General features: G+C 41.9%; 2 protein-coding genes across 2 annotated transcripts in view; one reads left to right on the top strand and one right to left on the bottom strand.

The window, feature by feature from the left end:
* Positions 1-13,925, top strand: part of scarb2c (scavenger receptor class B, member 2c) — a 46,898-nt gene extending 32,973 nt beyond the window's left edge. The window contains exons 10-12 of the mRNA XM_038989547.1: positions 3,969-4,020; positions 9,976-10,128; positions 11,245-13,925. Coding sequence (XP_038845475.1) covers positions 3,969-4,020; positions 9,976-10,128; positions 11,245-11,283 — 244 coding nt within the window. The 3' untranslated portion in view covers positions 11,284-13,925. The remainder of the gene's footprint in view (positions 1-3,968; positions 4,021-9,975; positions 10,129-11,244) is intronic.
* A 373-nt stretch (positions 13,926-14,298) lies between these two features.
* On the bottom strand, positions 14,299-15,085 carry LOC120044176 (liver-expressed antimicrobial peptide 2). Its single transcript, XM_038988768.1, has 3 exons — positions 15,026-15,085; positions 14,486-14,625; positions 14,299-14,335 (listed from the first exon to the last, which is right to left on the bottom strand). Exons 1-3 carry the CDS (start codon positions 15,083-15,085, stop codon positions 14,299-14,301), a joined length of 237 nt encoding a protein of 78 aa, XP_038844696.1.
* Between the last annotated feature and the right edge of the window lie 6,014 nt (positions 15,086-21,099).

Below are 21,099 nucleotides of genomic sequence, written 5' to 3'. Positions count from 1 at the left end.
GAAGCCTGCTATCTCCTATCTCATTGTTCTGAACCAGCGTTTTGTGATCCCTCCTGTTTATCAGATATAATCGCCTGTAAGATAAACAGTTTGATGACAATGTCCGGTACTTTTGCGAAGTTTTATTGTTATTTTTTTTAAACATTTTTTAAACCTCCTGCTTTTGTCTGTATGTGTCTGTGTGTTTCATACGTGCATAATCTATGAGCAGAATTACTGGCTTTCCTTGATTAGCCACAAAATCCCTATTTTGAAAGCGCCTGTTTTCTTGAAGCTGTGCTGTATCATTTTCTCTACACGCCCACCCCACCCCGCCCCAACGTGGCCCAGCCCCCTAGCAAATTTGAGTTCTAGCCAATGAACTTCAGCCCCTTTAATTTGAGTGACAGCTAGCAAGAGGCCTGGCCAGCGTTATCCAATGAGGTTACAGGGCAGGCCCAACGGAGGGGGAGAGAGACAGACACGTGACGTAGTAGGCAATTTTTCGGGGACCACTTTTGGCTACTTTCAGAAATACTGACTGAGAAGAATACAAAAGTAGCAGGGAATCTCTTTAATTATAAAGTATTTCTCAGCTTTTTTTATTTTCTTTGTAGAGACAGAAGTGAAACTTGTCTGTCAGAGGTCCTCATCTGCGGTGGCCAAATTTAGTGATCAGTTACACTGTTTAAACACACACTAGTTCGCTTGTTACAGCAGATTCTGTGTGTGAACAAGCATTGTGTGTATGTGTGCGAGCAGTGTGGTGTGTGTGTGTGTGTGTGTGTTCTTGCCAAGTGCAGTTGCTGCAACAGATGGACTTTTGACAGAGGAGATGGGGGAGGAAGTAAATATATCCCACTAAATATATCCCAGATTACGGAACAGTGTTGGAAACTAATGACTCCAGCCCCCCAATGTACAAGAAACAACATGTAGGATATTATAAATTCCATATTAGTAGAGGAACAAAATGACCCCAATTTGACCCCAGAAAGACCTCAAAGGAACCTGCAAGTAAGCATTTCATTGGACGATGTATACCATGTGTATCCTGTACTTACTTGAATTTAACCATGAGTATTACTGGAAGATCTATGGTTGAGATTGCACTAAGGGAATGTGAGTAAACCAAAATTGCCTTTTTAGTCATTTGGCAGTGAAACCGCCAAATGACTAAAAAGGCAATTTTGGTTTACTCACATTCCCTTAGTGCAATCTCAATAAATATTAGACCCTGGCTGAGGGGTAGTTTTATTCAAGCCTTTGAGATGTAGCATAAATATTAGTCCCTGGCTGATTGGTAGTTTTATTCAAGCCTTTGAGATGTAGCATAAATATTAGACCCTGGCTGAGGATTAGTTTTATTCAAGCCTTTGAGATGTAGCATAAAATATTTCACACAAGTACAATATTTATATACATGTGTGAATTGGAAATGTTTATTTTATATATACCAAGTCCCCGTGAAACACCCTCGGAGAGTGGGGTCACGGCCAGGGTCAGTCATTATCAACGGCGACCTTGGAGCAGTTCCTTGCTTAAGGGCACATTGACAGATTTCTCATCTTGTCGGCTCTGGGATTTGAATTCGCGACCTTTCAGTTTACTGGCTCAAGGCTCTAATCGCTAGGCCTCCCGGCATTACACGCCCGGCATGCTTACACAAGCTTCCTGTAGGTAGTCTCTTCCGACCAGTCTGACCTGTTTTTTGAAAAATTACTAATCAATTAAAGTGATTTTTCTCCAACCACATAACATGCCGACAGTCATCAGGCTACAATGTATAGCCTTTAGTAGAGTCTGACTGTGCTGAGTCTTTCTGAAGAATTGTTAATTACGCTGTTATCATAACTCCATTGGTGACCTTCGGTCAGTCAAAACTCATCAACATCTGACATGGTCCCCAGGGTGTGAGCAACAGTATTTGTAAGTCTGAAGTGCACTCTGACTCTGCCCTGTACACCCTTACAGGTGCCCTTTCCTCACATCATTTATTGTGATGAGGATTTGATATGCACGTACTGGTTGTATCATCGTGTGGATCCTTGTTAGCGCCGATGTCCATCAGACCTGGGTTCAATTACATTTAAAAAAAATAATATTTTAAATACATTTAGCTTTTGTTTTAGTCTGCCTGGAGTGCCAGGTGGGCATGGTTTGCAAACTATTCTATTGGTTTCATTGCACCAGGCAAGCTCAATCAAGCCAAGCTAATAAAAGTATGTGAAAGGATTTCAAATAGTATTTGAACCCAGGTCTGGTGTCCACCATGCACTCATCTGACCTTATCGTAACCCCTACTTTTATTTTTCTAATTTGTTCGTCACTAAATTAAGTAATTAGCTATAAATAAATAAATAAAATAAAAAGATTGAGTTAATTAAATTTCCATGATGTTTTCTTATAAAACAAAACATCAGTTTGTTGTCTCCAGTTAGTCCTGCTGGTCTGACTACCACCAGATTTACAGGTTAGTTCAGCTTAAATTCATTTAGATGCATGAGAGAGTGTGTGTGTCCAGTAGCATGGTACGACTTGGATCAGTTTCAGTGGTGTAACATACATACATGCTACTCAACTACTGGTCGGCACATGAAAAATGGGAAAACAGGGTATGGAATGGCTTGCTTGCTTGATTGTGATGCTTCATCTTGTTCAGAGCACTGACAAACACACCGTACTATAGTAGTGTATTAAGTGAGCGATTTTTAAAAATGTAAATGGCTAACAAGTAGGTTTGGGCAGTATTCAGATTTTCATATAGTCATACCGTCCATCTCTCATCCAGGGATTTACGATATTACCGGAATAGTACACAAGGGGGTGCTAAAAACATAAGAAAAGCCCACTGGGCCTCTATTACCAAAATTAGCACAAACTAATAATAGCGAAATCACATAGACACTGTTAGCTAAATGCTAACGAGTGAAAACGAACAAACTAATTGCAAAGACTGGTAAATCCAGCTCATAACGTTATACAAGCATAGCCAGTGGCTACCAGATGTTATTTTCAGTGATATCTGTCAGAAGTCAAAGAGCTCTGGTTGAGTTATCTGTACAGCTGCCATTTTTTTGTCCCTACTAGTGTTATTTTTCTTCCCTTCTTCTTCTCCACGTACACATGCTGCTCTTCCTTCAGAAAAGCATGCATCACTCCTTTGTTCATTTGCACAATTTACCTCGTTCACTTTCACTTGTCCACGGCCAAACATTTAGTAGTGAATTGCATATGTGTAACTTCCTCACCTCGTGTGCTGCACCACAGAGATTCTCCAATAACTGTAGAACTCTATGGACTCACCAGCTCCCTCTTTCTACCGTTGTGCTATTTACTAACACGTGACTGGCTCAACTTTTCTGGGGGAACTATGGTAAGCTTCATAATGTGACCGGTGAAATGAGGAACGCAATCTGCTTTTTCTCCTAAGGTATTACACAAGTTGACTGCAGGTATTAACTTAAGTTGCTACAAATATTAAAATGTTTTGAGGGTATTGAAAAACCATCCTGTGGCTTTTCCCAAATACCACGGTATATAACGCCCAAACCTAGTAACAAGCAGGTTCTAATATTACAACAGAGTAAATTCATTCTGAAAATAAATTTACATAGTGCGTAATACAAGTCCATTCTTAAGTGATTTCATGCAATGATCATACAGGGGAAAACTAAGGGGGCGTGACTGACTGGCAAACTAATGTTGAATTTCTCAATTGCTTAAAATTAGGTCAATGTTAGGGGTTAAAGGTCAGGTTGGGGTTAAGGTTAGGGTCAGTTTCAAATCAAATCAAATTTTATTGATCACTTACACATGTTTAGCAGATGTTATTGCGGGTGTAGCGAAATGCTTGTGTTCCAACAGTGCAGTTTAAGGTTTTGATGTCGGAATGTCTGTAAGTCACGTCCCTTTAGTCTCACCATGATCAAAACAATGGCTTTAGATTCTATAGTTGTTCTAACATTTGTCCTCCCTTCTCTTTGCAGCCAAACAGGTGATATCAGGACTCTGGTGTTTCCTGTACTCTATCTCAATGAGGTAAGCTGGGCGTGGTCATTATTTCACGCAATGTATCTGCTATTTACATGCATCTTCATTGTGCCTACTGGCAGATTGATAACACTTCTGATGGCCCAGCATATAGCTTCATTTAGTTCAGTTCCCCTTCTGCTGTTGTTTTCGAAGATGTTTTGGGGTGTCCACGTTCGTATAATTTATTGATGTTGTTGTTAGTTTGGCATGTGATTTAACTAATTATCTGAATGAGCGATTGTTCCCCACTAGGTCAAAGTTAATAAAATCCTGATCCAAAAACATAAATAGAATGACACATGGCTCAGAACAATGCTGAACATTTTCTTAGATGAGAAAACATGATACATGCTCAGCCAGGAATGTCCTTAAGTCTTACGCCAGTTATCTGGAGCAAAGGTAACTGAATAGCAGACCACTCCTGCGTCAGGCTTCATAACATTTGTTATGACCACCTTATGTAGGCCTTAGACACTCTATGTCACTTTAGGAACTAAGAAGGTTCACCATTAGTGCTGTTTCATCAATGCTAGTATGAACTGTAGAAGAAACATATTTGAACAGAGGGGGTTTTTAGGAGGAAGCTTTGAATAGGTCAGTAGCCTACAGAGTAAAATGAGAAGAGTGCAGTTGCTGAACTTATGTAGATACGCTAGATTACCAAAAGTATGCTCGTCGAACATCTCATTCTAAAATAATGGGCATTAATATGGAGTTGGTCCCCCCTTTGCTGCTATAACAGCCTCTACTTTTCTGGGAAGGCTTTCAACTAGATGTTGGAACTTTGCTGCAGGGACTTGTGGGTGATTTAAACCTGTCTCGCAGTCGGCGTTCCAATTCATCCCAAAGGTGTTCGATGGGGTTGAGATCAGGGCTCTGTTTGGCCAGTCAAGTTCTTCCACAACGATCTCGACAAACCATTTCTGCATGGACCTCGCTTGGTGCATTGTCATGCTGAAACAGGAAAGGGCCTTCCCCAAACTGTTGCCACAAAGTTGGAAGCACAGAGTCGTCTAGAATGTCTTTGTATGCTGTAGTGTTAAGATTTCCCTTCACTGGAACAAGGGGCCCGAACAATGAAAAACAGCCCCAGACCATTATTCCTCCTCCACCAAACTTTACAGTTGGCACTATGCATTGGGGCAGGTAGCTTTCTCCTGGCATCCACCAAACCCAGATTAGTGTTACGTACGTACGTACGTACGTACGTACGTACTATCGTTCAAAAGTTTGGGGTCATTTAGAAATGTCCTTGTTTTTTTAAAGAAAAGCACATTTAAAATTGATCAGAAATACATTGTAGACATTGTTAATGTTGTAAGTGACTATTGTAGCTGGAAACGGCAGATTTTTATTTATTTTTATGGAATATCTACACAGGTGTACAGAGGCCCATTATCAGCAACCATCACTCCTGTGTTCCAATGGAACGTTGTGTTAGCTAATACAAGTTTATCATTTTTAAAGGCTAATTGATCATTAGAAAACCATTTTGCAATTATGTTAGCACAGCTGAAAACTGTTGTTCTGATTAAATAAGCAATAAAGCTGGCCTTCTTTAGACTAGTTGAGTATCTGGAGCATCAGCATTTGTGGGTTTGATTACAGGCTCAAAATGGCCAGAAACAAAGAACTTTCTTCTGAAACTCGTCAGTCTATTCTTGTTCTGAGAAATGAAGGCAATTCCTTTCGAGAAATTGCCAAGAAACTGAAGATCTCGTACAACGCTGTGTACAACTCCCTTCACAGAACAGCGCAAACAGGCTCTAACCAGAATAGAAAGAGGAGTGGGAGGCCCTGGTGCACAACTGAGCAGGAGGACAAGTACATTTGTTTCTCAAACTAGACACTGACGCCTCACAAGTCCTCAGCTGGCAGCTTCATTAAATAGTCCCCGCAAACACCAGTCTCAACGTCAACAGTGAAGAGGTGACTCCGGGATGCTGGCCTTCTAGGCAGAGTTGCAAAGAAAAAGCCATATCTCAGACTGGCCAATAAAAATAAAAGATTAAGATGGGCAAAAGAACACAGACACTGGACAGAGGAACTCTGCCTAGAAGGCCAGCATCCCGGAGTCGCCTCTTCACTAGTTTTTTGCATAGTTACAATGTGTAATCATTGATGTCCCAGGAGCAGTGAATAAGTGTATAATTGTAATACATACATGCAGACATAGCATCATTCAAAGAATGGAGTTTGATACTCCTGGTATTGGATAATGACTGAAAAAGAATGTCTCACAGAGATTCATACCTGAACCACACCTTTATTTGCCAAGGAAGAGTACATGATCAGTGAATATATTCAATGTACAGGCTACAATGTGGGGATCTCATGCGTGGTAATAACTACAGTACATGTATATAGGACTTGTATCCTTAGCACAATTAAAGTTATTATATTCTACTTTATCCATAGGCTTTATTAATGCCATTCAGACTTGCAGTTGATACAAGAACTATGATAGCTGAATTTCATAGATGGGGTCTGAACTAATATTCATACCAAACGTTTTTGGGTCCATACACAGATCGGCTACATACTGTAGCTAGCTACACATCCATAGGCATACAGTTATTTCTATCTTCCACTACACAATAAGCAAGTAAAAAAAAAAAAAAAACGTAGGGTCTGGATTTTAGGCCGGTAGCAACCACCACAGGGTGTCCGTTCAGAGCACGAGGAAAACCAAAACAAATGTGGGGTCTTGGAAAGGAGATGAGCTGGCCATTTTTACAGAGAGTGAGAGTCGGAAACCGCAGGACAAGGCAGCAGGTCCGGTGAACAGGTCAGGGTTCCATAGCCGCAGGCAGAACAGTTGAAACTGGAGCAGCAGCACAACCAGGTGGACTGGGGACAGCAAGGAGTCATCAGGCCAGGTAGTCCTGAGGCATGGTCCTAGGGCTCAGATCCTCCAGGAGGGGAGGGAGAGAGAGAGAATTAAGGGAGCATACTTAAATTCACACAGGACACCAGATAAGACAGTGAAATTACACCAGATATAACAGACTGGGCCAACCAGGCATGATATAACACCACCCACTTTGCCAATGCACAGCCCCCACACCACTAGAGGGATATCAACAGACCACCAACTTACTACCCTGAGACAAGGCCGAGTATAGCCCACAACGATCTACTTCACCGCACAAGCCCGTGGGGGCACAAAACCGGACAGGAAGATCAAGTCAGTGACTCAACCCACTCAAATGACGCACCCCTCCTAGGGACACCATGGACGACCACTAGTAAGCCAGTGACTCAGCCCCCGTAATAGGGTCAAAGGCAGAGAATCTCAGTGGAGAGAGGGGAACCGGCTGGGAATAGACAGCAAGGGCGGTTTTTCGCTCCAGTGCCTTGCTGTTCACCATCGCACGCTTGGGCCAGACAACAATCAATCATAGGACCCACTGAAGAGATGAGTCTTCAATAAAGACTTAAAGCATCTCTGTTTAATTATTTTTTTTTAATACATTTTCAGGGTCAAGGAAAATGTTAAATATGTCAAGGTTTGGCTTTTTCAAGAGAGGCTTTATTACTGCCACTTTTATTGAGTTTGGTACACATCCGGTGGATAGGGAGCCGTTTATTATGTTCAACATAGGAGGACCAAGCACAGGAAGCAGCTCTTTCAGTAGTTGAGTTGGAATAGGGTCTAGTAGGCAGCTTGACGGTTTAGAGGCCATGACTATTTTCATCAATGTGTCAATAAATACAGGATTATAAAACTTGAGTGTCTCCATTGATCCTAAGTGCTGGCAGTGTTGTGCAGACTCAGGACAACTGAGCTTTGGAGATATATGCAGATTCAAAGAGGAGTCGGTAATTTGCTTTATAATTATATTTTCGTCAAAGAAGTTCATGAATTCACTGCTGAAGTGAGTCATCCTCTCTTGGGGAATGCAGCTTTTTAGTTAGCTTTGCGACAGTATCAAAAATACATTTTGGATTGTTCTTATTCTCCTCAATTAGGTTGGAAAAATAGGATGATCGAGCATCAGTGAGGGCTCTTCGATATTACACGGTACTGTCTTTCCAATTTTCTGGAAGCTTGCTTCATGGCTCGTGCATTTTCTATATACCAGGTAGCTAATTTCTTGTGAAAAATGTGTTTTATTTTTAGGGGTGCGACTGCATCTAGGGTATTACGCAAGGTTAAATTTAGATCCTAGGTCGGATCAGATTATTTGTTGTGATTGCAAAAGTAATAAGATGGTGGTCCGATAGTCCAGGATTATGATGAGAAACACATAGATCCACAATATTTATTCCACGGGTTAAAACTAGATCCAGGGTATGACTGTGGCAATGACTTGGTCCGGAGACATGTTGGACAAAACCCACTGAGTCGATGATGGGTCTGTGGACTTTTCCATGTGAATATTGAAATCATCAAAAATTTGAATGATCTGCCATGACTACAAGGTCCGATAGGAATTCAGGGAACTCTGTGAGGAACGCTGTATACGGCCCAGGAGGCCTGTAAACAGTAGCTATAAAAAGTGATTGAGTAGGCTGCATAGATTTCATGACTAGAAGCTCAAAATATGAAAACGCAGTCATTTTGGGGGGGGGGTGAAAATATAAATTTGCTATCGTAAATGTTAGCAACACCGCCGCTTTTGCGGAATGCACGGGGGATATAGTAACTAGTGTAAACAGGAGGAGAGGCCTCATTTAACACAGTAAATTCATCAGGCTTGAGCCATGTTTCAGTCAGGCCAATCACATCAAGATTATGATCAGTGATTAGTTCATTGACTATAACTGCCTTTGAAGTGAGGGATCTAACATTAAGGGGCCCTTTTTTTGAGATGTGAGATCACAATCTCTTTCAATAATGACAGGAATGGAGGAGGTCTTTATTCCAGTGAGATTGCGAAGGCGAACAGTGCCAATGTTTAGTTTTGCCCAACCTAGATTGAGGCACAGACAGTCTCAATGGGGATAGCTGAGCTGACTACACTGACTGTGCTAGTGGCAGACTTCACTGGCTGTCTCATTGTGGCGCTAGAGGAATTTGAGCCCTGTCTATGTTGATAAGATGAGAGCACCACTCCAGCTAGGACGGAGTCTGTCACTCCTCAGCAGGCCAGGCTTGGTCCTGTTTGTGAGTGAGTCCCAGAAAGAATTATCTACAAGTGCTATATTATCTACAAGTGCTATATTGAGGGAGGGGCAGAAAAGTTTTCAACCAGCGATTGAGTTGTGAGACTCTCCTGTAGAGCTCATCACTCTCCTTAACTGGGAGGGGGCCAGAGACAATTACTCGATGTCGATACATCTTTCTAGCTAATTTACACACTGAAACTATGTTGCGCTTGGTGACCTCTGACTGTTTCATCCGAACATCGTTGGTGCCGACGTGGATAACAATATCCCTATACTCTGTACACTCGCCAGTTTTATCTTTAGCCAGCACCCTCTTCAGATTAGCCTTAACGTCAGTAGCCCTGCCCCCTGGTAAACAGTGTATGATAGATTTAAAAATTAATAATCATCCGGCTAACACTGCGGGTAATAGAGTTGCCAATGACTAGGGTTTTCAATTTGTCAGAGCTAATAGTGGGAGACCCCGTAACGGGTGGAGGAAAGACCTGAGAAGGCTCGGCCTCTGACTCCGACTCGTTGCTTAATGGGGAGAACCGGTTGAACGTTTCTGTCGGCTGAATGAACGTCACCGGTTGAGCATTTCGTTCCAGAAGCCTTGAAAAATCTGTTAACTTGGTTATCTTGCACTTGATCATGTTGTTGTTGTTAGCAAATCGCCTGACCAGTTATAACTCAACTCTGCCTCAATATAAGAGAACAGAGTTCCGCGTTCCTCAGCTATTTAACTCTTTACCTGTTACATGTTACATTTTAGCCTGCAGATATAATGCATTATGATCCAGTAATAATGCATGGTATGACTTGACATAAGCATGTATGACCCCCTTATGTCTTCTCTTCTCCCCACAGAGTGTTGTGATCGATGAGGTATCGGCCAAACAGCTGCAGGTGATCGTGGCGGAGGGCAACGTAGTGGTCAACATACCCTTTATGTTGATTGGCTTAGGCATCCTCCTGGGTGTTGTCTTTATGGTGGTCCAGTGTCGTCAACGGATCCCAGAGGTGAGAGGTCATAGCCGTAGGTCATTGGTCAATCATGTGTCGTAGGGCTCAGGTCCAAAGTAGTGCACTATATTTTTTTTATTTAACCTTTGTTTAACCTTTGTTTAACCAGGCAAGTCAGTTAAGAACAAATTCTTATTTATAATGACGGCCTACCGGGGAACAGTGTGTTAACTGCCCTGTTCAGGGGCAGAATGACAGATTTCACCTTGTCAGCTCGGGGATTTGATCTAGCAAACTTTCAGTTAGTAGTCCAACGCTCTAACCACTAGACTACATGCCACCCCTATATAGGGCAGGGTCTTCCAAACTCGGTCCTGGGCACCCCCCCGGGTGCATGTTTTGGTTTTGCCCTAGCACTACACAGCTGATTCCAGTAACCAACTCCTTATCAAGGTTCATTATTTGAATCAGCTGTGTAGTGCTATGGCAAAAACCAAAACGTGCACCCGGGGGGGGGGGGTCCCAGGACAGAGTTTGGGAAACCTGACGTAGCCTATGACTTCATGAAGATGTCATCTGTTCCATTTGGAAGTTGTTATGTAAGTCATAAACAACTCCACCCTGTAGCTACATGTTAGTGTAATAATACCAGGAAACTGGAGGAAGAGAAGGTTCCCGACACATTATCAGGGGCTGTTCCCACAAAAACTGCATTCAGCCAATCAGAATCGAGTATTCAATAATGTTTTGGTATTTAAAAAAAAAAAAATAACCTTGGCAGCATCCTGAGAAGTCACGCACAGCTTTCTATGATGGATACATGTTCCCCACTCAGGATGTTATCAAAACAATATGTGCTTAAAGAGAGTCCTGACTAGGTATAGTTGGCTGTTGGTCTGTTTTCTTATGTAACGATGTAGAGGGGCGAAATCAACCATCAAGAACACATGTAGGTCTCGTCAGTCAAACTTCTAAGTCAGAGTTGAGTCCCTAGACCCTTGCGTAAAACTCAGCCCTTCATACTCAAGTCCTTTTTTCTCAAGCCAAGTCCTTTTATGCTTTATGCTTGAGTTCTGGGATACACAACATGTAAAGGCTCGTTATCTGAAAACAACAGATCTGAAATCAGATCGGACTAAATATTGATATTTTTTCTTAAAATGTTCTCCTCAGAGCTCTTCTGCCGAACGCCAGCCCCTTCTGAAGTCCTAGTCCCACAAGAAGTAGAATTCACTCCACAGGAAGTGGTATCCTGGGAGGACAGGATTAGGATTGCCATCCATGTTTTGTTAACAATATCAAGGGTTCTGACTGTGTACTATCTCCACTTTACCAGATTTAATCAGCTTCTACCCTGTAACCATAACCTCACTATTGACTCTACTGTAAGGCTAGATCAGGAACCGGATTGAGAATATTTTTAAATCTTTGAAAATGAATAGTTAAAATACTTTCTAAAGTCTGACATTTTAATCCGTTATTATTTTTGTTTTTATCCATAATTGTTTTTTGTTTTTTTAAAACATGAGTTACAAGGAGGCTGACTGTACTTTTTTATTTCATATTTTTTGTTGCTTTTAAATGTTGTGTTTTAGGGTCACACAGAGAGATTGAACACTGATAGTAGGGATTGAGAGAGGATAGAAGCTCGGGCAGATTGGCAAGATCATGTCAGACATTGAGAGGCTGTTGAAAAGAATTGCAATATTATTATCATCTATCGCTATCATCATTAGTATTCGGGAATGTTGTAAAACTTCAATTAATAGCCTGGGTGTTTATTTGCTGAAATCACTTAACACAGCTGATGTATATTAGAGACAGGCTTCTATTTCCTTAATGCACACAGCTTTTGTTAATTTCCATAGTTAATTGTTTAATTCCAGCATTCACTTCCAGCATTCTAATCATTTACATACGGTCAAGTTTATTTTCTGTTAGTATGCCTCTATTTAGAAAAAAAACGTTTCCTTGACAGAATAATGATTCTCTTCTTTGACTGTGCATTTTTGTAAGTTCTTATTTTCACCACTAACTAGAGGGCGATCTGACGGGGGTCTGTACTCCCGAAGTTGTTGACTGTTTTTGTGCTTGCCAGTTAGTTAGCAGTTCTCAGCTGTTAGCAGCCAATGGCTAGAGGTTTCTTAATGGTGATTAAAAATGGATGATTGCTATAATTTGAGTCATTACTGAATTGTTTAATGTAACAAGTCAAACCTCGTAAATAATGAATTTAGAGCCCAGGCGTTTATTTGAAATGGCTGTTTATTTGCTGAAATATGTGCCGTCGCCTGGCTATTAAAAGGGACAGGTGGCTATTTGAGACATTTTAACTGAAGTTTTACAGTGTATCAAAACATCCCCCATTTGGACTGCTGACGTTAGCGCAGGGAAGTTATTCTTATATTACACACCCCAGTGACATTGTCACTTTTATATATGGTTTTTATACTGCTTGTCAGCCTTTGAGGAATGATCTGTCTGGTCGGCCTATGAGGAATGATCTGTCTGGTCGGCCTATGAGGAATGATCTGTCTGGTCGGCCTATGAGGAATGATCTGTCTGGTCGGCCTATGAGGAATGATCTGTCTGGTCGGCCTATGAGGAATGATCTGTCTGGTCGGCCTATGAGGAATGATCTGTCTGGTCGGCCTATGAGGAATGATCTGTCTGGTTTGTGTGAAATAATAGGGGCTACAGAGTAGGGGTCAGTTCCATTTAAATTCAGGTGGTTAACTGAAATTTAAAAAAATCCTGGATTGACTGAATTGAAATGGAATTGAACCAAACACCGGATGAGGTCATACTACTTTAATTTAAAAAGTTTTTCACCACTTCTGATTATAACTACGTACCTACATACATATAGGGGAAGTTATCAACATTTTATCAAACAGATCAGTGTATTTAGTCAGCAGGCATTGGAATCCACTGTTAAATATATCATTGCTAATTGATACCTTGTCAAAACAGTACTAAGTAAGAGTATAGACGCATGAGAAAATACTGGATATTTGCATGACAACAATTTTCTGCTGCTGGGCTTGTGATCACTGAGAGAAGTGGCAAATCATATGCTGCGTGATATTCCTGCTTCCAGAATCTGCATTTTAAAATGTTTCCAATTTCTTTATTTTTGTGATGAACCAGTTTCACAACAACAGACAGGCGTGTGTATTCTTGTCTATTTTAGAGTGATAAGAGTATCAGTAACATTTCCACTAGCTATCTACTAACCCTAAACGTAACCCGTACCCTAAACGTAACCCGTACCCTAAACGTAACCCGTACCCTAAACGTAACCCGTACCCTAAACGTAACCCGTACCCTAAACGTAACCCTTACCCTAAACTCTTATTCTATACCTTAACACTAACGTTAACCTTAGCAAGCAGGTGCTGATCAACAGATGGTATATCAACAGGTAGGTTGTTGATAGTACGACCATCTGTAGAGCATCCAAGTAATGTTCACAACTCTGATATGCTCCGATCACTGATATGCATAGTTGCAGACTACTTTTTTCTTAATCATTTTTCTGTCTAGCATCTGAACTAGTATGAATTATAATTGTTATTGGATATGTGTATTATTTTACTCTATGAGAGAGAGAACCTGCATGGCTTTTTTGTTGTTGTTGTTGTTGTAAGAAACAATAAAATACTTTCACTACCATGTCACAAAAAAATTCAATAATATATTTTAACATTATTTACATTGTGTGTGTACAATCTTGACAATATATACAAATAAATAATTTACAAATAAATAACGGCTCAATGGCATCGTCACAGTTTGAAACGTATCTTCCACAGACATTTGTTTTTCTTGTCAATAAACTGCTTCATGTTGGTTGAGTGCATTGTCTGTATTTTGTTTTTGAAACATTTTGTTGATTGGCTAGATGAAGTATCTCCAATGGGAAAGCTATTATCTGATTGTACATACTGACACCGGGTTCACATAACTTTACAACATTTACAGCTTACTGTTAGACTGTACCTGGCACATTTTTTATCAGTTCGGAAGGGGTTATTGAGCTGTTCAAATTAGTTGGTTAGCTGTTTTTACCAAATATTTGGTGAGCCAAATGAAGTCCTGTGACATCACTTGGTACAGTTAGGCACTCCATTGACAGGCTCCATTGACAGGCTCCATTGATTGTTGCTTTTCCATTGATTGTTGTTCTGGCTGTGTCCAGAGTTATAGAAGAGCTCACATTTCAGTTCAAGATGTAAAAACCTGGAATGAACAGATCTTTTTCCTGTGAGAAATGGGACAAAAATATCCAAAGATTTAAAAAAATGTGTTACAAATGGAAAGAAATTGTTTTGAATAGGAGCATAGCACTGGAAATTAGTATAAGCTAGTGTTATGGTTTGGATTTATAGCTCTCCCTTTTCAAATCCAGTACCTGCAGTATTTGGTCCCACACTCGTCGTGCTCTCTGCAGCTTGCGCCAACAGGCTTCAGAGTATTCCATCGCCAAAGGAGAGAGCGCTTGGCTCGGGTGATCAGGCCCGTCCAATCCTCAGGCACAGGAGCGGTCTGCACCTAAGGAAGGTGGAGGAAGGCGTAACGTCATTCTCCTTTATAAACAAATGCAGTGTGCAGGATTTTCTTTTAAGTCTCATTGAAACACGGCTCGTTGACTGAAACAGCATGACGGAAGTTCTTCTGTAGATAGTCTGTTACAACACAGACAGATCCTGAAGCCACAACCTGCAGCAATGCTAGCAAATTTCCCAATATAATTTTAGATCTTGATCCAAAAAGGCAAAATCCCCCCCAACATTTCAGGGAGAGTGAATGAGGACTAAATAAACTTGATGTTAATGCCAAGCTGATATAGCATCAGATCAGATATAGGCTAACCTCTCCCTCCCCCAGGCTCCATTGTATATTGCATAGAGTGAACCGGCTGGTGGACAAGATCAAAGACCTAGCATCCTACCTGGATTGGGCAGAGCAGAGTCAGGAACATGAAGAGGGCAATGTACTGTGCTGTCCTCATGTTGAAGAGAGCAGAGACTAGACTCCTGAATTCCGTGTAAATGAGACTAGAGGAGCCTCGACCGGCCACTTATATTAGAGGTGCTAATCTATATGATAAGGATTGCCAAGGGCAACGATCATCGGTGGTGGAAGGGGGGAGGGGCGTGTTCTAAGAACACTTTACCCGGGGTTAAAATGAGGGCAACTCCACGTCTGCAGGGTAGGTCGCTGACACCTTTTTACCATGCTATGGCTCCTATCCTCTCAGAGCTGGGTGGGTCAGACTTGGGTTCAAATAGTATTTGAAGTTCTTGTTTTTCATCGAATTTGTTGCTTTATTGAGTCTGCCTGGAGTTCCAGATGGATGGTGTTTGTACTTTTGGGACTAGACTATTCCATTGCACCAGACAAACTCCGTCAATAGTAGCTAAATTATTTGTAACAAATCAATTACTATTTGAAACCAGAACTGGTGTGGACCGAGAAGCACTCTCACGTATGCAGAGTTCAGGAGCACAGTGGTCTCACGTATGCAGGGTTCAGGAGCACATTGGTCTCACGTATGCAGGGTTCAGGAGCACATTGGTCTCACGTATGCAGGGTTCAGGAGCACAGTGGTCTCACGTATGCAGGGTTCAGGAGCACATTGGTCTCACGTATGCAGGGTTCAGGAGCACATTGGTCTCACGTATGCAGGGTTCAGGAGCACAGTGGTCTCACATATGCAGAGTTCAGGAGCACAGTGGTCTCATATGCAGGGTTCAGGAGCACATTGGTCTCACGTATGCAGGGTTCAGGAGCACAGTGGTCTCACATATGCAGAGTTCAGGAGCACATTGGTCTCACGTATGCAGGGTTCAGGAGCACATTGGTCTCACGTATGCAGGGTTCAGTAGCACATTGGTCTCACGTATGCAGGTTTCAGGAGCACATTGGTCTCACGTATGCAGGGTTCAGGAGCACATTGGTCTCACGTATGCAGGGTTCAGGAGCACAGTGGTCTCACATATGCAGAGTTCAGGAGCACATTGGTCTCACGTATGCAGGGTTCAGGAGCACATTGGTCTCACGTATGCAGGGTTCAGGAGCACATTGGTCTCGCGTATGCAGGATTCAGGGTGTGTTAGTGGCCAAACCTGGGCCAATTGTGCGCCGCTTTATAGGACTCCCAATCACGTCCGGATTTGATACAGCCTGGAGTTGAAGAATTTAGAGGTTTCATTGTAACACAGAGAAAGGAAAAGTCCCTGAATCAACAAGCCCGTAAACACCTTCTGTTGCAGTATAATAGATAAGGGGTCAAGACAGGGGTCATGGTCTGGTGCAACAGCTCTAGTTCTCTCTCATCATCCCCATCCTGCTATTCACATACAGTACAGTAAACAGCCATATGCAGTCATCTAGCCTGGTCCTAAGCCTGATTCTGCTCTTGCCAACTCCTTCGCTGTCATTTGTCAAGCCAAACATGGCAGCCTGGTTAGTAGTCACCCTTGCCAGCCACAGAAGGTGAGCAAAGACTTAGAGCTTGGGGTCTGACTAACAATATGAACTAGTGAATGGAGCCTTCTCCAAGCTGCGGGAAAGCTATCCCCCCCCCCCCCCCACCTCATCTTTCGTTAATCACACCGTTTGTGACTTACAGTGCATTCGGAAAGTATTCAGTTCCCTAGACCTTTTTCACATTTTGTTATATTACAGCCTTATTCTGAAATGGATTAAATTGTCCCCCCACCCCCCCCCCCCCAATCAATCTACACACAATACCCCATAATGACAACGCAAAAACAGGTATTTAGACATTTTGCGAATTTATTAAAAATATCACATTTACATAAGTATTCAGACCCTTTACTCAGTACTTTGTTAAAGCACCTTTGGCAGCGATTACAGTATCGAGTCTTCTTGGGTATGATGCTACAAGCTTGGCACAGCTGTATTTGGGTAGTTTCTCCCATTCTTCTCTGCAGATTCTCAAGCTCTGTCAGAATGATGGGGAGCGTCGCTGCACAGCTATTATCAGGTCTATCTAGAGATGTTAAATCAGGTTCAAGTCTGGGCTCTGGCTGGGCCACTCGAGGACATTCAGAGACTTGTCCCAAAGCAACTCCTGTGTTGTCTTGGCTGTGTGCTTATAGTTGTTGATCTGTTGGAAGGTGAACCTTCGCCCCAGTCTGTGGTCCTGAGCGCTCTGGAGCAGGTTGTCATCAATCTCTCTGTACTTTGCTCTGTTCATCTTTGCCTCGATCCTGACTAGTCTCCCAGTCCCTTCCGCTGAAAAACCTCTCCACAGCATGATGCTGCCACCACCAAGCTTCCCTGTAGGGATGGTGCCAGGTTTCCTCTAGAAGTGACACTTGGCATTCAGGCCAAAGAGTTCAATCTTGGTTTCATCAGACCAGAGAATCTTGTTTCTCATGGTCTGAGAGTCTTTAGGTGACTTTTGGAAAACTCTAAATGGCCTGTCAAAAAAAATAAATAAAATGGTACCCTTCGCCAGATCTGTGCCTCGACACAATCCTGTCTCGGAGCTCTGCGGGCAAATTCCTTCGACCTCATGACTTGGTTTTTGCTCTGACATGCACTGTCAACTGTGGGACCTTATATAGACAGGTGTGTGCCTTTCCAAATCATGTCCATTCAATTGAATTTACCACAGGTGGACTCCAATCAAGTTGAAGAAATATCTCTAGGATGGTCAATGGAAACAGGATGCACCTGAGCTCAATTTCGAGTCTCATAGCAAATGGTCTGAATACTTATGTAAATAAGGTATTTCTGTTTTTTATTCATTTTCAGACATTTCTAAAAATCTGTTTTCACTTTGTCGTTATGGGGTATTGTGTGTAGATTGCTGAGGATTTAAAAAAAAATTTTTTTTTAGAATAAGGCTGTGATGTAATAAAGTGTGTGACAGTCAAGGGGTCTGAAATACACTGTACAGTATGTGTGTTTGGAGTTCCATCGTTGTCGGGGGAGATAGGACAGTGGGTCTGTTCCAAATGACAACCTATTCCCTATGTGTTCCAAATGACAACCTATTCCCTATGTAGTGCACTACTTTCACTAGGGCCCACAGGGCTCTGGTCAAAAGTAGTGCACTATATAGGGAATAGGGTGCCATTTGGGACACCGAGAGTGGTTGTTGACAGAGATAGCAGGGTGGTGAGTGACCTGTAATAACAACAGCTCCAGACTTCTATAGGCCATGTTCCAAAAACCACATGAGGATGCATAAGTAGTCTACACGCCAATTAAAACAAAGGGTTTGGTCTTGACCTAGTGATTGTCCTTTTCATATTTTGGGTGTAAATGCTCTCTTTAGTCAAAATGTGCATGGCATTTGATGTCAATTGAGTACATTTAAAGAAATTATAATATTTTAACCAGGAAAGTCAGTTAAGAACAAATTCTTATTTACAATGACAGCCTACTGGGGAACAGTGGGTTAACTGCCTTGTTCAGGGGCAGAACAACATATTTTTTTTACCTTGTCAGCTCTGGGATTCAATCCAGCAACCTTTTGGTTACTGGCCCAACGATCTAACCACTAGGCTTCCTGCCACCCCTACATACTTTGGTTGATTTGGTTATTGTCAGGATACAAATCAATCAATTTAAGAAATTGTGCAAAAATCTAAATCCGGAAAGAAAAGTCCGCAGCAGATATGTGGTGATACCAGGAGTTTCACACCTGCCCTGTTTTGATATACAGTAGGTATCACTGGCTACTGTCGTGTGTAACATGTACCTCTTTTTTTAGTCAGAAGACTGTCATGTGTTGTACAGTCCACTAGATGGCGATGACCTTGATACTGTCGTCTCACTGACCAGACGTGTTGCTCCGCACAGCAGCGGTGGGAAGAACGTATGTTAAACTATTGGCCAGGACAGATCAGAGGCTCCTGTTAGCCGTGTTACGGGATGGGGTCCATATTGATTAACCCTTTGTGCTGATACTCTCACTAACCACTAGGCTAATTTGACATTTATAAGAGTTCCCAGTTACAACCTTAAATTGCACCCATAGTTTGATCGTTAACAGTTCATTTTAAGACCTCCTTATTACAGTATTGATTAATTTAGTGGAAACTTGCCCGTTGGTGACGAGCATGGTAACAAGCACATGTCGTCCAATTTAGTGTTTAGTTTCTTCTCAGCTGCATCTGATTTCGTAATAACTTGTGGACAGATTTGCTGGGTGTCCGAGATTAAAGTTTGGAGGCTCAAAAGGGTCTAATTACCTACCCGTGAATGCCCACTCTTCATAATCTCCACTCAATGTTGTTGCTAGCACTTGTGCCCAAAAAGTCTTCCATCTGGGTTAACTTGGTTGAGTTCACAAAAACAGATCAGATATAGGTTAATAACCTCACCGACAGGGGTCTACCATACAGATGTCATCCCAGATTATAATATTTTTTTTTAAACATAGGATTAATGTGTACGTTACCCATTGGGACAACCTGAACCTCCTTGCCATCCAAGTAAGAGGCTAAACCCACTAGTACATCACAGAGTACATGCAATGTCTATCAGCATAAGTATGTAGCGGGTTTCTTATGTACCACAGGAGAACCAAGAAATGAAGAGTGACACCACGGCTCTCTTTCAGGCTTTTATTTTGATCTGCAATAGTTTTGTGAAACGACAGGACAGGAACACATCAGCCTCCAATGCACCATCTGACAAGCTGTTCTTTCTCTCTGTGTTTTCTCGGACTCACACAATCACATTCATATATAAAGCCATAATGTATACTATAAAATAATAACCAGTCCTTAATACAAAGAATGTATAATCTTAATTCTTAGACAATAGAACCATACCTGCAATAGTATTGTGAAAAGACAGGACAGGAACACATCAGTCTCCAATGCACCATCTGACAAGTTGTTCTACACAGGAGCATGAAAAAAGGCAAAACACATTTCCTGTCTCACATCCCCAATACATTGCTAGGTGCTTTCAGTGTTGACAGTACCAAAATACAACAACTCATGTACAAAAACACTGCAACTTAAACAAGTTACAATGTGACATCGCCTATATTCCATTCAGACCGTAGAGGACCAAACTACATCTCCCACAATGCAACGCCAGCACCAGTCGGCAGTTTAGCTAACCGTCTGCATCACAGAAAGGCATGCTAGCTAGCAACAGCAGCACTTTTAGCACTCTGTAAACTATATTAATAACAACAATTAAACTCTGAAAGTTACAGTGGGGCAAAAAAGTATTTAGTCAGCCACCAATTGTGCAAGTTCTCCCACTTAAAAAGATGAGAGGCCTGTAATTTTCATCATAGGTACACTTCAACTATGACAGACAAAATGAGAAAAAAAATCCAGAAAATCACATTGTAGGATTTTTAAGGAATTTATTTGCAAATTATGGTGGAAAATAAGTATTTGGTCACCTACAAACAAGCAAGATTTCTGGCTCTCACAGACCTGTAACTTCTTCTTTAAGAGGCTCCTCTGTCCTCCACTCGTTACCTGTATTAATGGCACCTGTTTGAACTTGTTATCAGTATAAAAGACACCTGTCCACAACCTCAAACAGTCACACTCCAAACTCCACTATGGCCAAGACCAAAGAGCTGTCAAAGGACACCAGAAACAAAATTGTAGACCTGCACCAGGCTGGGATGACTGAATCTGCAATAGGTAAGCAGCTTGGTTTGAAGAAATCAACTGTGGGAGCAATTATTAGGAAATGGAAGACATACAAGACCACTGATAATCTCCCTCGATCTGGGGCTCCACGCAAGATCTCACCCCGTGGGGTCAAAATGATCACAAGAACAAAAAGCAAAAATGAGCAAAAATCCCAGAATCACACGGGGGGACCTAGTGAATGACCTGCAGAGAGCTGGGACCAAAGTAACAAAGCCTACCATCAGCAAGGGCATTGAAGATGAAACGTGGCTGGGTCTTTCAGCATGACAATGATCCCAAACACACCGCCCGGGCAATGAAGGAGTGGCTTCGTAAGAAGCATTTCAAGGTCCTGGAGTGGCCTAGCCAGTCTCCA

The sequence above is a fragment of the Salvelinus namaycush genome, chromosome 3, assembly GCF_016432855.1.
Source record: "Salvelinus namaycush isolate Seneca chromosome 3, SaNama_1.0, whole genome shotgun sequence".
NCBI lineage: Eukaryota > Metazoa > Chordata > Actinopteri > Salmoniformes > Salmonidae > Salvelinus > Salvelinus namaycush.
The sequence above is the reverse complement of the archived record's forward strand: the minus strand, read 5'-3'. Positions and strand labels throughout refer to the sequence as shown.